The sequence below is a fragment of the Larus michahellis genome, chromosome 8 (assembly GCF_964199755.1).
Source record: "Larus michahellis chromosome 8, bLarMic1.1, whole genome shotgun sequence".
In the NCBI taxonomy this organism is placed as follows: Eukaryota; Metazoa; Chordata; class Aves; order Charadriiformes; family Laridae; genus Larus; species Larus michahellis.
In genome coordinates, this window is record NC_133903.1 from 50,338,928 (window position 1) to 50,361,501 (window position 22,574).

The window sequence follows — 22,574 nt, forward strand, 5'->3', positions numbered from 1 at the left end:
TGTAAATTGTAATAGATTTACAGCAAATAACTTAACTTGGAGTATCTTGCTGTCTGTGAAGGTATATTCATACAGAAGCATTGCATATAAATCTTTTTTTTCCCTAAATCTGGATTTCCAGCCCTACTGGGTGGGAGCTCATCTCTCCAGACCTAGGAGTTTATAAGGCTCTTGGCATAAAACAGTTACAGACTCTCAGTTTTAGTTCATGTAGGTTCAAAATCCCTCACCAGGAATACGGATGAAAAAAGTGCTTTTACAGTTGCTTTTTAGTGGCTGTTCAAATGTCAGTTGTTTGACTGAGATGAATTAGTGAGTGTAGTCTAAGTGGAGGTCCAAGGTGCAAAGTCATTTAATGCTCAGCTACAGAAATAGAAACATTTGCTGATGACTAGTGCATATAATAATAATTCTGGTTGTTGCAGTGACTTTCATTCTATGGTCTTCACCTGTCTAAGAAAAGTCAGTTCTTATATTTCATTATTTCCTGTGATTGGATATCCCTACATATGCATTACACTTTTATTTTGTATAATGTTATTATAATGACTTTTAGTGCAGAAATTTAAAAATCCTTTTTTAAACTACCCTGAAAAATTCAAGTTGGGATCAAGAAATCAAATCACGTTCTCTGCTTTGTGTGCCTTTACCACTAAGAAACTCCTGCAGCTAACATTTATTTTAGAATGCTTCCTTTATCCATGTGCTTTTACGCACGTATATCTGTAAAGTACGTTATGCCATTCTCTAGACATCTGAATTCATTCTTGTACCTAAGGGTATGTATCATGTTGAATTCAAGCTGGGGAAAGACTGGCTGCCAAAAAGAGCTGATCCTTCAGCACGGATGCTTCTTCATGTGTGCTGTCGTGATTACTCACAGGGCTGGAGGGGCAGTTGGAACATGGGTTTGAAAGATAGTTCAGATCGAGTCCCAGTTGACCGCATGCCTCCCAAGTACTAATATTAGCACTGAGAAGGTAGTGGGATACTCTTTCTTTCAGCTGTATCTTTAGTTTTAGAGTGGTGAGTCCTGAATGGTAGTTTATAAGACTGTGGTACATAAGCAACATTAAATTGGAATATTGGCAGGTGTGGGGGCTTTATGTATGTGGGAAAATGGCCTGTTGTGATTCTCTACGTGCAGACTTGTATTTTGAATTAAAGGCTTACCTATGTGATCAGGTACGTAGCATCGTGTACTCTGTTCCCTCTGGGCCAGTTTCAGTCTGAAGCAATATAATAGACAAGCCTTGCTCTGCTTGTCTAAGTGCAGCTGAACGATTTTCAGCCTGAAACTGGCCCTTCCCTCTGAGCGTAAGGCGTGGGTGGGGTAGGTGGAGGTTGTTTCGCCATGACTGTGTAGACATGCAGTTTGTGAAGAGTTTTGCTGATAGGAGAGATTACAGTTAACTGATCAGCTTTTACCTGCTCATCACCTCTCGCAGACTCCTTAGCCCATTTCAATCCCGAAAATTGCGCATGCAGGAGACACTTTCTCCAGTTGATCCAATAGCCAATTAACCTTTGGCAGAGGAGCTGTGGAAAACTGCAGGGTAATAACTTCTGATCCAGCTGAACTTTCCATCAGAGCTAGATCTGGAAACATACATCTCTTCATAGGTGTGTCCTTGCACTGTTGTATTTAGTCTTAAAATAGACTGCAGAAAAGTACTGTTAATGTGGAATAAACATTCAGACAGAGTTAGTATGCAATAGTATTGCACTTGTGGAAAAAAAAAAAAAAGCACCTAAATTAGTATGCTTTATCTTTTGGTAAAATGAGTAGATGTTATCCTAAATATGTTTTGGATACATACATCAGAAGCAAATGCATTCAATTAAATTTACATTTCTGACGTGATTAGAACTTTCAAGGAGCAAGGCAAAAGATTTTGTATCATCTGAGTCAGGAAAAAAAAAGAATTTAACGTTCATGCTTATTTCTGTTTTCATTTGTGTATTCCTTCCACTCTACTTAGGTGTATTGCAGTGCACCACACTAGTCGTACTTATTTGCAAGTGTGAATGCAAATGTTTCTTACATGCATTTCCAAGTTGTTTTATGAAGGTTTTTTAGAATGCCAAATTGTTTGCTTTTTTCCCACTTCTTCTGTAGTTTGTGGGTTTTTTTCTCTTTCAGAATAGAAAAGTACATCCTCAAATTTGCTTATAATTACATTTGTTTAAATTTCTTTATGAATTATGTGTTTCAGAGAGTATCATCTGGACTTACCCAGATTCTGCCTGTATGTGGTTTTGCTTGAGTAAATTATTGTCTGATATCAGTAAATGGCTACTTTTTTTCTTTTTTTTTTTTTTTTTTTGAAGAGCAAAATATGACCTAAATGACCGTGTACCATTTGGGATCAGTTTGACCAATGGTTTGACAAATTACTTCTTTTTTCCCCCTCAGTATTCTTTGATTTGTGAATCCACCAATGTTTTCTCTTGAAGGTATAGCAAATGCAAGTCTACTGAAGCATTGTGTTTTTCAGTGTGTAGTTGGCTGCACTGACAATATTTAACGGAGAAGTCTCGAAATGGCTCATTTCTGCCTTCTCCTGGAACAGGACCTGTAAAGTTGTTCCGTGAGCTGGATTACAGCTGAAAAATAACTTTCTCCTGATATATTTTTTCAGCTGAATTTGTTCTGTTGTTTGTTTTCTGCATGTTTGTATAAAAATGTATGTTGGCATTGTACTGGGAGATAGAATGAAGACAAAGAAATGGCTAGGGAGGAAGAGGGAGTTGAACGCAGTTTGCTTTTTGTTTGTGTTTTCTGGCAGAAGTACTGTCTTAAATACACATCAGCTATAGCCTTGATTACCCTTGGGAATCATGTAGAAATAATCCAGAGAACCCCTCAAGGTTGAAAATCTGATTGAAATTCTTGTTTTGAGTGTACTCTTTAAATAAATATTTTAATTGTATAATAAATTGAAAGCAGAACGGGCATAGCTGCGCAAACAATGCTAAAACCAGGGCCAGGAGATAGGAAGGTCAGTTCCTTAAAGTATTTTAAAACTTTGTGGGTTTTTTACATATGGTGGTATTGAAAGGAGAACTGTTCAAAGTGTTGTAGACTTAAACAGCTGGCTTGTATAGCGAATGAGGGTAGCAAGAAAAAATTGTGTATGACAACTTCATGGCGTGTGTTCTTGAAACAAAACTGTGTAGCCTCTCATTGTCTTAAAGGTTCTTGCACTAATAAATGCATAAAGAATATATTTCAGTGCTTAGATATCCCGTTGTTGTTTTGTTAATCATTCCATCAAACTACTTTTAAAAACATATGCTGGTTGAATGCAAAATCTGTGTGAAAACAGCCGTTGTGAGGAAGCAGTTGTGGTGTAAAAATATTTTTCCCCTAATGCTTTTTAAAGCTTGCTGCTAGTTAGCAACTTTAATTCTGGTTGTACTGTCTTGAACTACTTGTGGATTGTACAATCCAGATATTGAGGAGGGGGACTCAAATTTTGCAATAGTTTCATGAACCTTTGGTGGTGAACTGAAAACAAATCTCGTTAACTTGAGTTCAAATGATGCCTTTGAAGGTGGAGTCATGGCTCAGTGCCCCGATGGTAGAGACTTTCAGTTGAACGTGTTTTCCTGCTTTTTCCAAATACAGTTTCTCAATCAACAGCTGTGTGCAAAAATCCCAAGGACACAGGAAAAAACCATCTGCTTTTGCACAAACATTCCCTTTGAGGTCTCTGAGGTGACACTTTTTCCTGTAATAACTTGATCTGTCACATGCCCTACAAACATGTGCTCAGCGAGTCTGATGAAAACAGACAAAACCATAAGCAAACCAGGTATAATAAGAAAAAGAATTCTGAACTTGCAGGCACACGATAAAAAATATTGATGGCTATTACGCAACACTAAATTGAATTTTGTACATAGTTTTAACTTTCTGTGACAGGTTTTGATGCACTGAATAGATTGTTATAGGATTATAATTTAAAGATTTCACTCCTTTTTAGTAGTTAGGGTACAGGTCTGGTTTTAGGTCTTCCAATACCTGATCACCACTTTGCAGCGTGCGTCTGTGGCATTTCTCATCCCATATAAACCTATTGTGCCTGTTCAGATTCGTTCAAAGATGTTTGATAGGTTAATTTTGTACTGCACGTCAGCTGTCCTCTCAAAGCCGGCCATGTTGTCTGCGCCGTTAACTTGATGGAGTGTAGTTGGGTGCTCATGTAGGATCTGTATCAAGATCAGTTTGGTGAATCAGTAGAGTAGAGGTCATGTGCTAATTGTAGATCCAAAGAAAAACAGCTCAGTACTAAATATGTTCACTTACCCACAAAATCTCATCCGGTGCATGTTTTTTGTATTTTGTTAGGTGTGCAAAATAAAACCAGTAGCATCTAGAGAATCAAATTTTATTGTTGTTAGGTTACAACTTTGTTTAAGATTTCTAGCTATTTAAAAATCTTTCCTCAATGCGGGTTGGGAATGGAGTAGTTAAACTGAGTCTAATGAGCTAATGAACTGTCCGGTGAGAGAGACAATTTAGTGAATAAGCTTTATTTAAAATAACTTAGAATTATACAGTATGAACTTTTAATAGCAATTACGGTATTTAGAAATTTGAAAAGATTAACATGGTGGTCAGATAGCCAGTCTGATACAATCGGATACAGGCTGTTTAGTCTGTAGCTGTCGCTTCTTGGGGAAGAGGCCGAAGGGAGGGTCCTATGATTGTGCCCTGTCTTTTACACCTGGATCCAGTTAAGGCCTTTCATGTCTTAATTTCCTGTAGGATTCTCTAAGCAGTATAATGCTTTTCTTTGTCAGGAACCATAAATTGTTGCCTTACCTTTTTCAGATATACATGGCATCTATTGGCATCCTCGGTTACTGCTGCAGTGGTTTGGTTCCTGCTGTATGGCTGCATCCACAAAAGTCAAAGCTTTAGCTACAGGAACCACGTGGCTGTTAGATGCTGTCCCTGTGCTCAAGGAGGTCCTCTGAGACTGGGCTATGCCTTGCAAGGCAGCGAGAGGAATGGTGGGCTGGGAACAGCACGTAAAGTTTTTGGATTGTTTTATTTCTGCTTGAAAAAGGAGGGTTGCCGTAGCATTTGATGAGGACTATAACTATTATGGAAAGTGGTCCAAACTAAAGCCCCTCCTGTAGATTTAGTTAAACTGAAAAAAATCACTATTTATAAATACAGCTTGTTCCAGGTTCTTCGTCCCTAATGGGAAATAAATGTTGTAAGTGGTTTTGCTCATCTGTGTACTTATGTTAGAGATTTCCTTGACAGCCCTGTGTGAGTCAGAAATGTACCTCTTCAAGTTCTGTGCGCTTCTGCGCAAGCAGAACTCCTGCCTGAGAGCTGTTGGAGGCAGACGGCAGCTGGATTTTATATTGAAATCTTAAACTTAAACTGAAATCTTAAACAAAAATAATTGTAGTTCTAAAGATGAAGGAGGGCTGGGGGCCTAAGGGGGGTTAGGATTTTAATTTTGTCTTGCTTTGTTTTTTTGAATAGACCCAGTTATTATTTTCATTTCTCTAAGAAGTTGTAGGTTACCTGAAATGCCTTATGTTAGATCAGTTCTGTATTTGATCAGCTTCACTGTGTGGATGTAAAAAAGAAACCAATGAAGGCCATATTGTTTTGGAAGATTCCTATATTCCCTCTGCAGTAATACTGTATAGCTTTGTTCATTTTAACAAAGTTTTATTTGAGTTTCAGCTGAAATTTATCCATGTTGCTGTCTGCTTGTAACCTGTTCAAGTCCATTATCATCAAAATCAGTACTCTGTGTATTAAAAGTTTATTGAAAATGTCATTTTGTCTGGTTATAAAACTGATCCCTGAAAAAAAGATAGCTGCATATTAAAACTTTAAATATAAAAAGAAAGTAAAATGTGACTTTTTTATTAGCCATTCAGAGATGTCTTTCTGCTGTATGAAATTTTGTTCAGTGAAATGGAATCATTCCTCCAAACGGTTATGTGATGGCTTTATTTATCCAGGAATACTTGACCAAGTATAGGATGTGTTGGATACACGTGCCTAATTTAAACCAAAAGGGTAAAACATAATGCTCTAAGGGGAAGCTGAAGCTGTCTGAATTGTATTTTTTATAAAATCTTGCTTTGGGGGGGGAGGGCAAATCTAAAATGTGATCAGAGTTAGGTTTTAAAGTACTATCCTGCAGCTATCAGTAAAAGATTTGCTGTATTCCGATCAGAGAATACAGCACTATGTGCAATGATAGCTGCATGCTTTAGTGCACAGGGAGTTCAGATACTGGAATGATAGGAGCTTTATTCTGCTTAGGTAGGATGAATTAGATTTACCGCTTCATTATAATTGGTATTAGCCAATTAAAGCTCTGTCTGAACATGAGAAAATTGTAAGTATATAGGACCACACTCTGAACCTGCGATTTATCTTGTGAATCTTTTTGCAGACTAAGGACATTATAATGTTTAAACTTAATTTCCATTCCATTAAAATGTGGTGTACAAGGAAAAGGAAGGCTGTTACAGTGTCTTTTGCAGTTGAGCTGATAGCCGATCTGCACAGCGCAAATCAGGGTTGTTGGGATTCTGCCCTCCCTCGCACTAGAATTAGCTCTCGTCTTCCCTGCTCTTACCTGGTTGAGGGATCTAAACCCAACCAAAATGAATGTCTCTTCTACCTCTTCGTTTTGTCTGAGTTGGTTCCCAGTCTGTGCCCAGCACGGCGAGCTGGGAGTGCGTGGCCGGAGGGCCTGGAGTGTGTCATCCCGACAGTCAGACCCCATGGGCTTCTTTCAGCTGCCGCAGAGTTGCATCTTCAGTCCACGTATTTTCTTTCCTGCTGAGATTATGCGAATGTTTCTGCTCGAATCCACCAGAGGGAGTAGTAAGCTCTCAGTAGCATCCTCCTATTTTAAGAGAACTCTCCAGGCAGTGAATATAAAAAATATGTTTAGTGAGGTGTGTCCCAAGTACATTCAATTTCTGATGGAAAATTATTGGAGTCTCTTTGTTTCTGGATCCTTTCCTAGTTTTGAGCTTAAAAAAAAAACCCCAAAACCAAAAAAAACCCAAAAACACTTCAAAAAAATCTTCCCCATGTAGAAGTTTTCATTCAGGAAATCTACGAAGAAATGACATATCTGTAGAATACATTATGGTTGCACTGCTGGTCTTTAGCTCCATTTCATTTTGACCAGCTAACCTGTATTGATGTGAAAACAAGTCTATTAATACCGATGGTTTCTAACATTCAGAAGATGACTCTGACAAATTAGAGACTGAATTGAGTGAGAGATCTGCAAAAACGTAACTTTATTTGAAACTCTTGACTGCTATATTTTCCAATTATCTTTAATGAATGGGACTTGCTGTGACTGCTTTGTGCTTTCCTTGTAGCTATATCTCAAATATGTAGCAGACGAAGAATAATTTGTTGCTGTTTTTTTCTGTGTGTGTTAAGACTGATAGTTCTGGTTCCTGTCTTTTCCCCCCTTGATATCAACAAGATTTCACTGGGTCCAGTGAAAATAGGGCTGGTCATAATTACATCAATACATTGTCTAGATGGAAGCGTTAAGATACTGTTAGAAAGAAGTGGATATTTCAGAAGATGACAGCAAGAGAACCTGTTTATGGGACACAAGCGATAGCTTGTGTTTTGTGACCTGAAAGAATGCAGTTTGAATATTTGGATGGTAGGAGAGAAGGAGTTGCATTAGACAAGACCGTTGCAGATAAGGCTACAATGGCATGTAATGTATCATTTAAAAACCAAAAAGTGTGTGTGCGTGTAGTTGAAAACCAGAAGATGTTTTGCATCTATCAGAAAACTGAGCATTCAGGATGACCGAAATGTTCTCTTTTTTTCTTTATCTTAAAGAGTTTATGTGTACGCTAGTTGGGCTTGCCACTATTGCCCAATAACGCTTACGACATTGGCAGAAAGTTACTGACAAATCTACCCGGGTCAGTGCTGGGGGTAACTGAAGGTTCAAAGTGTCACAGTTTCAAGGTAGAAGTGAGTTGGCTGTTTAGAGTTGCCTGTTTGGGGTGTTTGGGTTTTTTCCCCTCGAATTCCCTTGTCAGTGCTTCAGAGAGATTCAGTAATTTAGCTGCAAGGTGGGCTGGTCTACAGGTTTGGGCACTGGTTATGGACATAGGAATCCTGTTTTCTGGTCTGGGCTCTTACTGATTAAATGGCTGTAAATATAACTTTTCTAACTGTTGTAATGAAAGCAGGCTGTACTATCTAGGAAGTAGACAGAGAAACCTATCTAAACGTGAAATTTGTATCTGTATGAAAAGGGCTATGAATCTGGGAAACTTTCTGATAAAGGTATAATTTCATCTGTACAACTCTGCCTGCACAGTTGGATTTTGTTATATGGACACTTTTGAGAGCAGGAGAGAAAGAGGGAGATGTAAATCACTATACTGCCCATTTTTAATATTTTCTAATTCCTTTCTTCCTCACTTCTTTTTACTTTCTGTAAAGGTGTGGACTGCATCTTCTAAGTATTTCTTCAAGGTATCTATGAAACTTCTTGAAGTGGGACATTGTAATCTTATTTTTTGAAGGATTATTTTTTCATACCATGGTTGCGTACTTTCTTTTGTGTGAGAACTAACCTCCTATTTTGTAACAGAAGTTGCATCTCGTTTCATCAGTCAATAAAACATTATACAAAAATGCTTCATTCTTTTCTCAGTTGCTTTCTTTATACAGTTCCTACTGTTAATGCAGTGATCTGTTTTTTTCTGTTTCAGTCAAAAGACAAAATGATGAGAGGATCGCGCCGAGGGTGTGTTAGGCTCAGAGTAAGTGTTGTTTTATTCCATACTTAATGACTTACTGTCTATAATATGGCCTAATGGAGAGAACTGCAAGGAGACTTTTGAGGTTTGGGCTCTATTCCTGACTCAGCGAAGTACTGAAATAGTGAAAGTATTTAAAGAAAGAAAACATTAGAGGTCAAGTGACATGCTGGGCTAATTACATTCTATTATTTTATATATCGTATAAAAGCATTATACATTTTATACATGGTATAAAAAAGCATTATATGACAGTAAGATGGGTTAGTATTAGCACATTATGAAAAAGTTGCTTTTTGCAGTTCTCATTTCTTTGCGTGGAGATATGTATGTGTATACATATATGTTCTGTACCTAAAGAACTCATTGCAAAATGGCTTCCTTCTGGGCTTCTGATTTGCCTTTATTCTTTTGCTGTGCCCTCCATTCTGCCGGTTTGGACACTTTAGGTCTGACGCTTGGCTGTGCTTGAGCTTAGGAGGACTGGAAAGGGAAGGTAGAACACGGCAGGCAAAGTTTTTGAAATATCAGCTGGTGGAGGTACAAAATGGGGAAAGAGAGGTAAGAAGATGCGGTCTGGGGAAGGTGAGAGCTGCCTGTTTGAGGCACTCCGGTTTGGGACATTTAACTTGAATGCTGCTGTTGTAGCTTGAAGTGACAGTACTGAAGTGAGCTGGGAATGCAGTGATGTCTTTACACATGCCCAGTTTCTACCTTGTCATCCTTCTATATTTTTTCCCATTTCTCGTGGAATCTCTGGTTCCAGTGTGCAGCAATCTTGTGAAGAGCTGATGTAAATAGGGGGAAGGAGTCAGGAGAGTAATGGGTGTGAGTGGGAGCAGTTTGAGGAGTCTTGAAAGAAGCCTAGGGAAGGTGAGCTGTTGTCTGACACCTCTGGTTCTTCGAGCTGTTACTGCTTCCTAGTCTTTCTGTGGGCCCAATAAAGGGGTACCGGTAACCTTTTGGGACTCATACAGAGAATCTCCATTTACCTGGATTCCAGATTACTTTTTTGCACTTTATCTTGTTTAACGTATTGATATCTTAATTTAAAATTTTTTAAGGGTAATATAAACTCAAGACACTGTCTAGAACATTACATTCCCAAAGATTAATGAGGATGATTTTTGCACTGCGTAGAAAAATTTAGTCTGAAAAATCATGCCTGCTTTAATAGCGTTGTGAGCCTGTCGATGTGGAGGTTGGCCTCAGCCTGTCAGTTTAGGAAATATTAAAAGTGAACAATCTGTTCAATATTGCATGATCCATCTTTATATGTATTTAACATAAAACAATCCCTTTCTCTTCCCCCACCTGCCACTCTTCCACCCCAAATTACTCTTCGGAATTTTCTGAAGATTTGCTGTATCCCCCGTCCTTTCTCTGAACGTGTGTGGTGCTTTTTTTGTGAGGGAGGAAGGAATCTTTTCTTTTTTCTGCTTTTGTAAAGCAGCTCTTCTGGCAGATGACAGTGATACTGATAACTGAACAGATGGGCTTCTGCAGTCTGAAATTCTATCAAAGAGGTTTTCTGTTTAGAGTAATTGTTGATTTGTAACTGTAGGTGTGAACATAAACACACATGTAATTTAAGCAATTTGGCTAAAATACTTCCTTTTTTCTTGAATGGATTTTTAAAAGCTTGTTCCTCGCCTCTTTGCTCTTGATACCCATGTTTCCCAGGCCTGAAGTTTCACCTTCAAATTCTTTTGTTGACTGTGACAGTGTATCTAGGAAGGTGTGTTCATAGAGGAATCTGTCATCTGTACTATGCTTAGGTTTTCTGGTATATACACTTAAACTTTCACACTCTAGTGTTTCTTGTGCATATGTGTGATCTGCACAACAACAGAAGCATCTTCTATGCTTACGCTCAGGACCTTTTGGCTCCACATTGCAATTAGAGTGTGTGCACTTTACGTAGCTTTGTGCTGAGATCACGCAGTGATGTGCTCTTCTTGCTCCTCAGGTTCCTCCCACCACTTAGGGTGGAGGCAGGACTTAGCTGTCCTAGTCTGCCCTTTTTAGCCTTCCATTAGTTTTACCTATATTCTCTGAGGAGGGTATCTTTGTCATGTTCTTGGTGTCTGACTTAACAGATTTTGACAGAGCTGGTGAGGAGAAGGCGGACCGTGATTTTGTACAACTTGCTGTGATTTATTTGGATTTATTGTGTAGCAAAATGTGTACTTAAAGTGCTAGACATTTTTTGTCTATCAGTCTGTTAAAAAAAAATATAAAATCATTCTGGCAAACTGAATCTGGCCCATTGTGTCATATCACTGGTGCACTGCATGATTACCAGATAGTCTCTGAATGTAATGGCTAGTCATCTGGTTTTTGTTATGTCCTTGCACTAAAAGTATTCAGAATTATACAGGTTTCGTTTTACTTTTGGGGGGCTTCTTTTGCAGTGATCACAGAGCTGTCCTTGAAAAGTCTATGGAAGATACTATTTTGGAGAAGTTAAATGGTACATTTTTGGCTGTGGAGGGGAAGAAAAACAGTTTGGAGCTATCCTTTCCCGCTGTATGACCTTGAATTACATATGGTTGGTGCTATTCTAAAATAGGACCCATTCCTTCCACTGTGTCTTATGTGGCCCGGCATAGTCCCAGCCACACATGAGCTGGTACCATTGGCCAGAAACCTCATATAGGGGCTGTGAAGAATGTGTGTGAACAGGATTGTTTCAGATCCCTAAGTCTGAACCAAAACAATTCTTATGTTTTGGCCAGCCTGATATTTACCTAACCCCCTGCTCTGCCTTTGCTGTATCATACTTGCCTGAATGAAATGAAGCTGTTGTTGGAATTGACTCACAAGTGCTTGTACTACTGTTACTTGCTGTTTACTCTGACTGTAAGGGCAGAATTTACCCTTTACATATGTGCGTCTTCCAGTGATGTTTGTGGGAGGGGGACGGATAAACCAGATCCTGATGCTGTGTCTCCTGGAGGAGGAGAAGGGAAACTGAGTAAATCCGTTGGTGATTTTTGAACTAAATGTTATAATTTCTTGGAGTTGGCAGAGGCACGGAATGGTACTTTTCAAGGGTCGTCTTCTCCTGGGTAAAAAACTATGTTATTTATTAAGTGTTTGGTGGGGGCAGGAATGAAGAAGATGCAGATAGATTTGTAAATAGCTGAGCACAGATGGCCTTTAACTCTACAATTTATTTGCATTCCTTCAAGTAATTCATGAGGAATTAGAAGACAAAGCTAGCTGCTTTTGATATATCCCGTTGACTTACTGTTAATATTTACTTAGGGACTGAAAATTAGATCATGCAGTGTACCAGGGACATGACATGACGGGCTAAATTCATTCTGCTAGAATGATTTGGTTTTTTTATAGGCTGGGAGATAAAATCAGGTCAAGAGCTTGTTTTTGTAGAGTATCAATGAATTAGTATTTTTATATATGGAAAATATTTATAAAATACTGCTCCTCACTCTTCTTTAAAATGTAAGTTGGAATGTAGTACAAAGCTGTTTACTATAATGATGCTGTAGTGTAAAGCCACCTCCTTTACAAAAATAAAAGATGCATATTATTATCCAGAAAATCACTGTTTTACAAATAATTACTGGGTTTTTTTCTGCAGCTAAAAATTTATTCTTTTAAAGAACTGACTTGCATCCTGTAATTAAACAGAGAATCTTTCTGCTCTGTACAGTATTCGGTTTGCTTCTAGTTTGTCAATGCTTTTTAAATTCCAGTGGTGTAGTGATAGAGTGTATGCTGCTGATGTCACTGCTTGCCTTATCAGGATTTTGTTCTTTGTTTCACAGGGAGCTGTGATTGGTATAGACGATGAGGACGACAGCACCTTCACAATAACTGTTGATCAGAAAACCTTCCATTTTCAGGGTGAGCTGAAAGAAGAGATTGTTTTTTCTTATAATAGATTCCACTTGTATTTGATGGATGATTTTAAACGTTTGGCAACAGAACAGCATGAATGAGCACACTGAGAACATTCTGGATTCAGGGGTGCTGCAGGTTAGGCAGGGATTTACATCTGCAGTGGATACATGTGTGCTAGAAAGCGACTGTAGCTCTGGCAGGATTTGGAGATTAAAAATGTAAAGAATAAATCACTCAAGGGGAGAAAGTAATGGGCTTCTGATTATGGGTTTCGCTTACAAAATGTTTCTGATCATCGTTATCAAGATACAGTTATGCATTTCTGTATGAAGAGAATCAAGACTGGTCTGAAGGTTGCAATTTGTATCCAAATAGAACTTAATGCTCAATTATGAGGAGACAAGAGGCAACATTTGGCTTCAAGGTGGAGCTTTGCTTCAAGATTTACCAGCTTGCATTCATTTCATCTACATTTCTGTGTCTTGTCTGCCAGTCACCATTTCTCTGCTATTATCCTTTTATTCACATTTACTAACACCAATGCCATCTGCCACTGCTATGTTTCGTCATTGCATGCTATGGTTCACCGGTAGAAAGGGTAAGGTACTATATAATTGTTATGTACTCCTTAAATTATTTTATATGCATCAGTAGAACAAAATATTGTGATAATATTGACTGGAGAACTTCTCTTTTCTGACTGTTAGAATCCTAGGGAAGTGTGATGAAAATATTTTTCAACTGACATTTGCTAGTCCTTTTGCTTTTCCTCTAAAATGTAGTGACTAAATCACTTAATTGCTTTGCATAGAGCCGGAAACTGTAAATATGCAAGAGGTACATTTGCATGTAAGCAGCCGTATTTATTTATATAAACTGGAATAATTCTATAACCTATATTGTACTGTTCATATTTTTAAATCAGTGATTTGGAAATGGGAGTTATTATTAATACTGCTGTGTTTCTGAGAATATTTCTAATGATTAATATTAATTGTACACCATATTGTCACTGGCATCTGTGTTCCTTGTGCTACAGTTCTTCCTAAATGCTGCTGCTGTACTCTGGCTTTTCACTGCATTAAGCCTCATAAACATACTTCATAATGCTGAGCTCACAGTAATAGTTAAATCTACTGTTCCCAAGGATAACTGATAAAATGCAAGCTAATTGCTAGTGCAGTAATAGAATACCATACTGTGGCAGTCTTTCAGTACTATGAAGCTAAATACTGCTGAATATTTGAGAATTTGATACAGGTAAATCTAGAAATCTCTCATCTTTAGTTACTAAGATATACTTTTTTTAACGCACTGATTTCTTATATGCTATATTCTCTTTTGGGTAGTCATATGTCTTAAAAGAAGACTGATAGTATTTGATACAAGTAATGTTCTGCTCTGAGTAATATTGATAATTTTTTGAACACCAGTTTTGTCACGTAACATCTCATGCTTTGTAATCTCAATTTGTGTGCATTTCATATCAGGTCAGGATTCATGTGTGCTCCTTTAGTGTGGTACTAAGATCTTGTATGCTGTTTTTTGTGTTATGCTTTTTCAATGAGCATATTATGAAGATAACATCCCTGATATCCAGCAAACTGTAATGATAGAAGCACAGTATTAGTATATGTGGCTGTAAAGCAAAAATGTAAAAAGACAGGCAAGATATTAGTGCTGGGATATTTCAGTATAAAACAGCTCTTTGGATAATGTAAATGTATTCTCACCTCATGCAATCCTTATGTCATATATATATATATATAAAAATGTTTATTATATTAAATTAATTCAGTATTACATGGGCTTTAATTTATGTGAAATATAGGTCACTATCAGTCATGAATGGTGAATGGGTAATAAGGTAAATACTACAATATGTATTCTGAGACTTCATAGATTATGTAGAACAGATTCCCAGAATATTCTGGGAATAATCCAAGAAAGCATACAGGATTTCTTAAAACTTCTTTCTAAGTTTTTTTTAGTACACAATTAGATAGACTTTTTGGTCATAGCCATAAATAAATTCATCCTTTATAAAAGAAGTCTTGTACAAGAGAGGACTGCTTCAGAAATGGCAACTTTTTGAAAAGATACAATCTTTTCCTTCCTTCTTGCTGCCTGCCTTCATTCTCAAAGACAGCCAGAGATCCAAACAACATGGAGCCTAGTTGGGAGAACGACAGAACTTTAAAAATACCAAGATTTCAAAGATCCACTGACCTGTGCATAAGTTAGGGTCCCATCTGCAGGGGAACGGTTTCAGGCTGCGGAAGAAAAATGTTTTCTTGTATTCAGTCTTTAAGTACTGGTTGGTGAAGACTTGAATCTTCTTTGGTCCCAGTGAAATTTTGCTGACAGGCAGTGATAGAATTTGAATTCGGGAAAAGAAGGAAAAACTCCATACTGGGTTCATTAATTATTTCCTAATGTCAGTTGCTCAAAATTGCACATCTGTCTAACACTCCAGAGATGTAAGGAATGAGAGGAAGGGCAAATAAGTCATTTAAAGATGTCTGATCAACTTCTCTCAGGGATGTTGTTTCTATATGTGTGTGTATGTGTGTAACTGAATTTTTGAAGCGCTAAACCTCCAGCATCTCCCGCTAAGATTTGCCTGCCACTGGGTCTTGGGAAATTCTGAGTCTTTCCAGTGTGTAGTTGATATTTTCTTGCTGCCTGTGACAGTCTCCCTCTATTCTGCTTGCAAATGTGCTTCCTAGTGGCCATCTCTGCATTGAACATTAGTAAAATGTAAAAAGTTTTTATTACAAAGAAAATGTAGGCTGTGAATGATGACTGTGTACATATCAAATGGTATCCATGTACTTGGTACCTGGGTATAAAAGAGTGAAGTGAATTGAATAAATATGGGCAATAAAACAAACAGCATGTTTTGGTTTTGTGAGCTTAACTTTAGCTCTGCCAGAGTGTCCAGCAGACTTTTTCCCTTTATTTTATTGTTACGTACAGCTGTATTGATACCTGTTCACACTGGAGGGAGAAGGGGGGGTAGAATGTCCACAGAAATTTAAAAATATATTTAAAAGTAATGTATTTCATCTCCCCATTGGTCCTTGTTTGATCATATTGTACATCCAGTTTCACAGTTTGATTTTAAGGCTTCTGAATTAGGTAGATTTCCAAGCACGCCCTCATGGGTTTGTTCAGATTAGATGCAAAAATCCATTCAAGTTGCTACAAGACATTTGGGATAACAGTCTAATGTACCTTCCTGTCAGGAAGCTCTTTCTTGATAATACATTTTTTCTTGCTGTGATACACGTCCCTATTCTAAATGATCCATAATCTTCAAACACTGTGGGGTTTTGGTTTTTTTCCTGCTTTTAATGTCTTCATATCATCACCTAGCTATAAGCTCTTTCCATTTGGAAAGTCAGTTCTATCCTTCATATCACTTAGCTGCTCTTTCTGCTCACGAGGATGCTCGTGGCTTAAATTCAAGAGTGGGAACATGATGTTCAAGATAGTCTGTCAAGGGTATTGTATTCTTGATATTTGAATTGCTGTCTAACCTGAAGCAATAATAGCTTTTATTTGGACTGAAATACTTCACTAAACACACATTGTATGCAGCAACAAGAATTCCAATTTTTAAACTACCTAAAAACCCAGCTCTTATTTTTACAGCCTGCAGCACAGTTCCTTGGAAGGCAAATCAGTCTTGTCTCCACTGTTTTCTGTATTAAAGGATTGAAAGATTGGAAGCAGTCCAGTGCATTGATCTGAGATGATTTTGCTTTAGCTTTTGTCTTTCCTTTCCTGCTCCTGCCACAAAAGTATCTGAGAAATGAAGCACGAACGTTGCTGTGCAACTTATTCTCCTACCACATGAAAGCTGTCAGCTGGTAAAGGTGGATTTCTCCTTTTTCCCCATCCTGCCCCAGTTTCTAGCTTGATTTGTGACTGCCTGCCATCCCAGCTGAGAAGAGCGAGATACGCGCAGGTTGCCTGAAGGTCATAAAAGCAGGGAACTTTTGTTAATGTGGGACACAGCTATTACTAAGGATATACTGGGGTCCACAGAGACCTTAGTTGATGAGCAGTATCAGAATTTGAGATTTTAAGTATTTGTATTAAGTATCAAAATTAAGTATAATGGCTTTAGACCTGCATTTCACCACTACTGGGGGAAACAGTCAATATTTGTAGTCTTCTATAAAACCTTACCATTGTCCACCAAATAGATGACAGGAAGCTGATTGCCCTTGTGGTGTAAAGAGGCGCTTTAGTCTATCAGATTACCCAGTTTAAATAACGATACATAAATTGCAGCCTTTTCCCCAAAAAGTTTTGAGAGCTTTTTTAAATTTGATATTGCAAAATGCCTAGAAAGGGATTTTGGTGTGAAATCTTGGTCTGTGCTGCTTTCTTTGATGATGCTTATAACTGCTGTGACCGCATCGTTTGCCCTAAGCTAATATTTTTCAGGGAATTTTGGGGTTCTGGTAATGCTGAAACACTGAATTCCTCTATGCTCTGCTCAACGGTGCTTTTGTATTGCAGAGGAGGATGAGCAGCTCTGTAAAGCTTCCAGCCCTGTCTCTTCATACTTTTCCATCAGAGCTATGTTACCTGTCCTCCTCCCTTTCCGTAATGCAAATGTAACTGCTGCTTTGTGATCCTGAGCACATCTCTGCTGCACAACGTTCTGGGCTCCGTCTCGTCCTCTCCCCATTGGCAAAACTGCAAAAATTCCTCTGAGAACCACAACTAGGTTTAGCTTTTCCAGTATGGTTTTTCTGTCTTCCTCTCTCTTCCGTCTACCTGCTTTTTGCTCCTGATGTATTACACTAACACTTTGAGCAACTGGAACTCGTGACCAGAGCGCAGAGGATGGTGCATGGTTGTGCTTTTACGCTTTCATGCCAGTTCCTTCTTGCATCCGCAGCATCCTGTATTTGTAAGTGTCTATTTTCTAATCATACCATGAGTATGCCATTTTTAGTGGGCCTGTCTGCACTCCGTTTTTATGGACATATTTAAACACCTCTTGGTTTTCCTTTTCTTGAGGTTTCAGATTTCAAAATGTATGTTAAACTTGAGATTAGCAAAGAAAATAATACCTTGAAAGAGTATCTGTGTGATGTGTCCAGTTGTTTTCTTTTTTCCTTCCTCTGGAAGAAACAGCATATTTATTGCTTGTTACTTTTGGCATCAATATGAATCTGTTATCTCAACTGTATATGTGATACTTGGTGACTATTTGGGAAAGATGAGCTTTGGCAGTGTGAGAAAAAGGCATATTGAAAGGGAAGAAATGATCAGAAAAAGTCTCACTCTAAGGAGGGGAGGGATGCTGAAAAGTTCAACACATTTTTCCCCACTGTTTTAACATGGAATTCCAAGTGACAATAAACTTGAGTTTGACCTGTTAAATTGAGAACTGTATTACTGGCTAAGGAAAATGGTTATATTTTTGTTGTTCTGGTTTTTGGGTTGTTTTTTTTTTAGTCCAAGCCAAAATGTAGTTTCTACCTTAATCTATCCGTTTCTGACACAGTTCAGTGTGATCTGCAAAGGCTTTTAGATGCAAATATACCTTGAAAGCTATTTCCACGGAGTATACTATATAAAGTATTATTTTGTGTTACTACTATTATTAATAATTAAATATTGACATTCTCTAGTGAAAACCCAGATACTTGCAGATTGTCCCACATTCAAAAATGGTTAATTACTAAATTACACGTTGTGTATGAATTCCCAGGGAGAGCTAATAGCTTCTTGTTCCTCTGTTTCCTTTGTCACGCAAGTTTCCACCTGGAGGTATGTTTATGGGCTGAATATAAAGCTTGCTAAAAAAGCTTTTGAGCTTAGGTAACAGTGAAACAGCAGTTTAGTTGGTTTCTCAAGATCACAGATTAATCTTACTAATACATTGTACACAGGAGACCATTTGATGCTTTTGGTTTTGTGTACAAGATTGGACTTTCTCTCCAGTGTCTGCACTGGAGTCTCCAGTAGGTACAGGGACAGCAGACTGGTCAAGCACCTGAAGAACAAAATGAGGGTTGATTTATACGTGTGGGTGGAAAATGGCATCAAGAGGAATATTAGTAGAAGGGAGAGTAATGACTGTGACAGCTCCAGAATTATGATACAGAGGAAATAAGGTGCTGAAAATATGTTCAACCTACTGACAGATGTGGGAGCTGCATGTGGTAGCAGGGTATTCGTCAGCAATGAAATTATAGCATTTTTGTAGTTTTATATGAAGCCCTGCTTCATCTTGCATGTTTTTCTATGTTTGAAAGGCCCTCAGTGACTTTAAAAAGACATTTATTTAGCCACGGAACAGCCCATTGATGCGTGACGTTTCCACCTTATTGGGCACTACTGATAAAATCTCTCCATTGAGGTTGGTGGCAAAAATCCTATCAATCTCAATGTAGTCAGAATTTCACCTCTGTCATCTGGTTATTTCTGTGTAAAGATACTACATTAGTGCTGCACTTGGCTGAGAAAATACAGGGATTTTGCATAAAAATCGGTGGAAGTTTTGTCAGAATGAAGGCTGCATAATTGACTGTATTGACTCTGTGGGTGTAATAGACTTTTTTTACTGAGTTCTGCCTGTAAGTAGGTCATGGGGAATGAAAATAAAATATGCATTTCGCTTTGTGACAGTATTGTGTATTTATAAGTAATCTAGTGATTTTGTTAACTAATTCTTGAGGTTTTTCTTTCATCCTGATGCCCATGTAGATGCCCACAGAAAAAAAAAAACCAAACAGAAGCATATCAGTATGCTAATTCTGGGGTGATATATTTTGTATATTCTGTCTTCCAAGTACTGCTGTGCGTGACCTAGAAATGCTAGTGGTAAATACTGTATCGTGGAGCAGAGTTGTTAAACTTGTTTATATCTAATCTTTAGATGCTATCAGGCTTAGGCTAGGAAAAGTAATCTGGTTTATGCTGTACTTTAGCATTTGGTATACGTTATATAAACACATATAATCTCTTCACAACAAAGTAAATATTATAGAAACTCTAAATTACAAAATTTATTCTCTATTTGGGAAATTAATAGAGGCTGAGAGCATTTAATGTAGTTGCATTTCATTTGCCTTCTTATCCTCGTAGAATAGAACTTTTTGAAATCCCTGCCATATCTGACTTGGCAGTTTGGGAAATTCAGAGATAAGGGACTATTTTAGGAGCTGTAAAACATCGTTTTTCTGAATTACAGAAATTCCTCAGTAGAAGCAATGATTCTTGTCTTAAGTACTTTTTTCATTCTGTAATTTTCTCTTTGGTAAAATAATTGCTTTTCTTTCTTTGTATCTCCTGTAGGAAAGAGTTCCGAATTTTCTTTTAGTAAAAAATGGATGTTAAAATATATTATGAATAAGCTCAACCAGACAGATCACCAAAAATGCACATCTTTAAAAATATTGTTATCATATTAAATCTCACTTTAATGCAGTTACATACTTTTCAAGTGTGCTTCTCTGAACTAGTCATAAATAGGACTGTGATTGGGTGTTGTCTCAGATATGCCTGAGATATCACAATATCACAATAAATTATACATGTGGCTTTGGAAGGATGCACTATAGACGCAGAGGAGTGAAAGGTTAAGAATATGGGAACAAATTGTAATCGAGCTCATAAATACTAGTTCCACTAGAAAAATGTAACAGTAGCTCAACTGACATAATCATGGCAAATTTGCAATGTTTCAGGCATTAATGATTCCAAGCTCTTGCATACAGCAGTGAATATATAGCTCTGTGTGGATTTAGCTGGTTCCATGTGCAAACGTTCGCTGGTAAATTGCAGTAAAAACTGACTTAATGATTCTGGCATTTAAAATAGAGAAAAGCACAGGGACTGTTACTATTCTCTCAACTGCAGACAGTATTCAGATTTTTGTCAATAGCTGATGCCCTAGTAAAATTTGAATTTCAGCTGACAAGGTAATTACGGCATTAACCCATCAGACTAAGAACCACAGTGAATATTCATGTAGTGTAGTGGGCTCCTCTATTTAATTTATTTTTCTAATTAGTGTAAAAACATTTGAATCACTTATGAACAGCTGAAGTAACACCTTTATGTTTTTTAAATGCCAGATATTTCTCGTGTAGATGTCTCAGTGTTCCTTATTTGTCTTTTGTAATAGTTATTCTAGAGTCATCCTAGGAAGAAGTAACTTGTCTCTCTTGCCCCCTGCCCTTCTTCTCTTTCTAGAAGTTCCGTGTCACGAGGAACCAGATACAATTCCTCCATTTTTATATAAGCACAGATAATAGTGAAATTCCTTGCACCAGATAATAATTGCCTTATCCCAAATATGCTGGCAGAAATAAATTCTGGAGTAGCTTTTCCATAGGAAGTGGAGGGGGGGGTGGGAGTGGAATTAACTTTAAAATGGAGCCTGATCAAATCCTGAAAAAGGTTGGAGTGATTTCAGGGTACTTGAGACAGGAGCACAGGAGTAATGAGCAAGGCGTTCTTGTCCCCTGACTGCTGAAGAACGGCTCCAGCATTTGCTGATGCAGAGTGGCTGTTATGTTGTGTGCATCACAAACGTTTTAGCTGTAAAGATATTAGAGCTTTTGTCTTTGGCCAAAGTTGCCCTCTTTAAATGAAAAACGGCTTGGATATCTAGCTTTCCCTACAGATGGGGGGATAATCATCTCTGACCATTGTGTGTAGATTTTTCCCATAAATTGTTTCTGGGTGTGCTGGCTAATCTCTTTTTTGAATGTTCCCATTGATTTTTATTTTTTTTTCATCAGTGATCTTTTGGCAGCTGTTCAGTTCTAAATCACTTTTGCCATTAGAGGGCTTTTACTTGCACCTAATCTCACAGCAGCCATTTTGATTAGATTTAATACAACTTTTCTCGCAGCTTGCTGTACTAAAAACTGCATCCCTGCTGTTTTCTCCATGGTTTTCTTAAAAGAGTGTATGAAGGAGAGCCAGGAGGATCTGCTGTTGATGGTAGATGATCTGACAGTTAAACCAGTGTCCTGAACAGAGAGTGCTTCAAAGATTGCAAAGCTGTGTGTTTCCCTGCGGTAAGGAGTCTTCTCATGGTGATGTTCCTGGATTTATCGTGGCTGAGACTTTGTCTCAGTAGCAAGGTTGATGAGATTCAGGTGTTCTACCTAAGGATTGATCACGCTATGCCGTAAGTTTGCAATGTCTAGTATATGAGGAAAAAATACAGCTTTTTTCCTTCTGCTGAAGCCTGGTAGAAAGAGCTATAAAAAGGCTGTTGGAGGAATAGAAGCTTCAAAAGTTTAGTTTATTTATGAGCACGGGAAAGTCAGTTCAGTTTTTTGAACTGTACTGATTGGTTGGTTTCTAGGTCTTCCCCGTTCCTGTAAACCTTCTCTGTTCTGTTGGTGCTTCACATACAAGTCTTAATGTGATAACCTTCATTAATGGGCTACTGTATATTGAGATTAGTATTGAACTAATACAGTGACCTCTCTTTGCTGGCAGTATGGAAGGTCATAGGAAGTCTGTTGCAATACAAGGATTAATTCACTGGTCTGCAGCTTAATTGTTCCTTTTTTAGTTTAAATAATAGTGGTCAAAAAAACTTGAGCACACGATTTTTCTGTCCTGTGAATTACTTCCTAGCTCCTCAGGGACTTGTACCCCAGTTTCCCAGTAAGATATTCTTTGGGAGTGGGAGGTGGTTGATTAAAAAACCCCAGAAAAACAGAAAACAAACCCAAGAAACCTTTACACACATTGAAGTATGTTAACCACTGGCACTTCAAACACACATTTGAAAAGCTGAATTATTGATACATTTGAAGTACTGATAGATTAATGGCATGGGTAACTAGATGTTTACTGTTCAGCGGTGACTGGTGTAAGAAGCATAAGGTTGATTAATATGT

General features: G+C 37.9%; 1 protein-coding gene across 3 annotated transcripts in view; it reads left to right on the forward strand.

The window, feature by feature from the left end:
* OSBPL9 (oxysterol binding protein like 9) overlaps positions 1-22,574 on the forward strand; it is a 65,843-nt gene that overhangs the window by 1,111 nt on the left and 42,158 nt on the right. For 2 of the 3 annotated variants that reach the window (XM_074596566.1, XM_074596567.1), the window contains exons 2-3: positions 8,761-8,811; positions 12,603-12,681. In XM_074596566.1, the coding sequence (XP_074452667.1) occupies positions 8,761-8,811; positions 12,603-12,681 (130 nt within the window). Of the gene's footprint in view, positions 1-8,760; positions 8,812-12,602; positions 12,682-22,574 lie in introns of those variants that run through there. The other variant, XM_074596571.1, reaches the window with a different exon arrangement.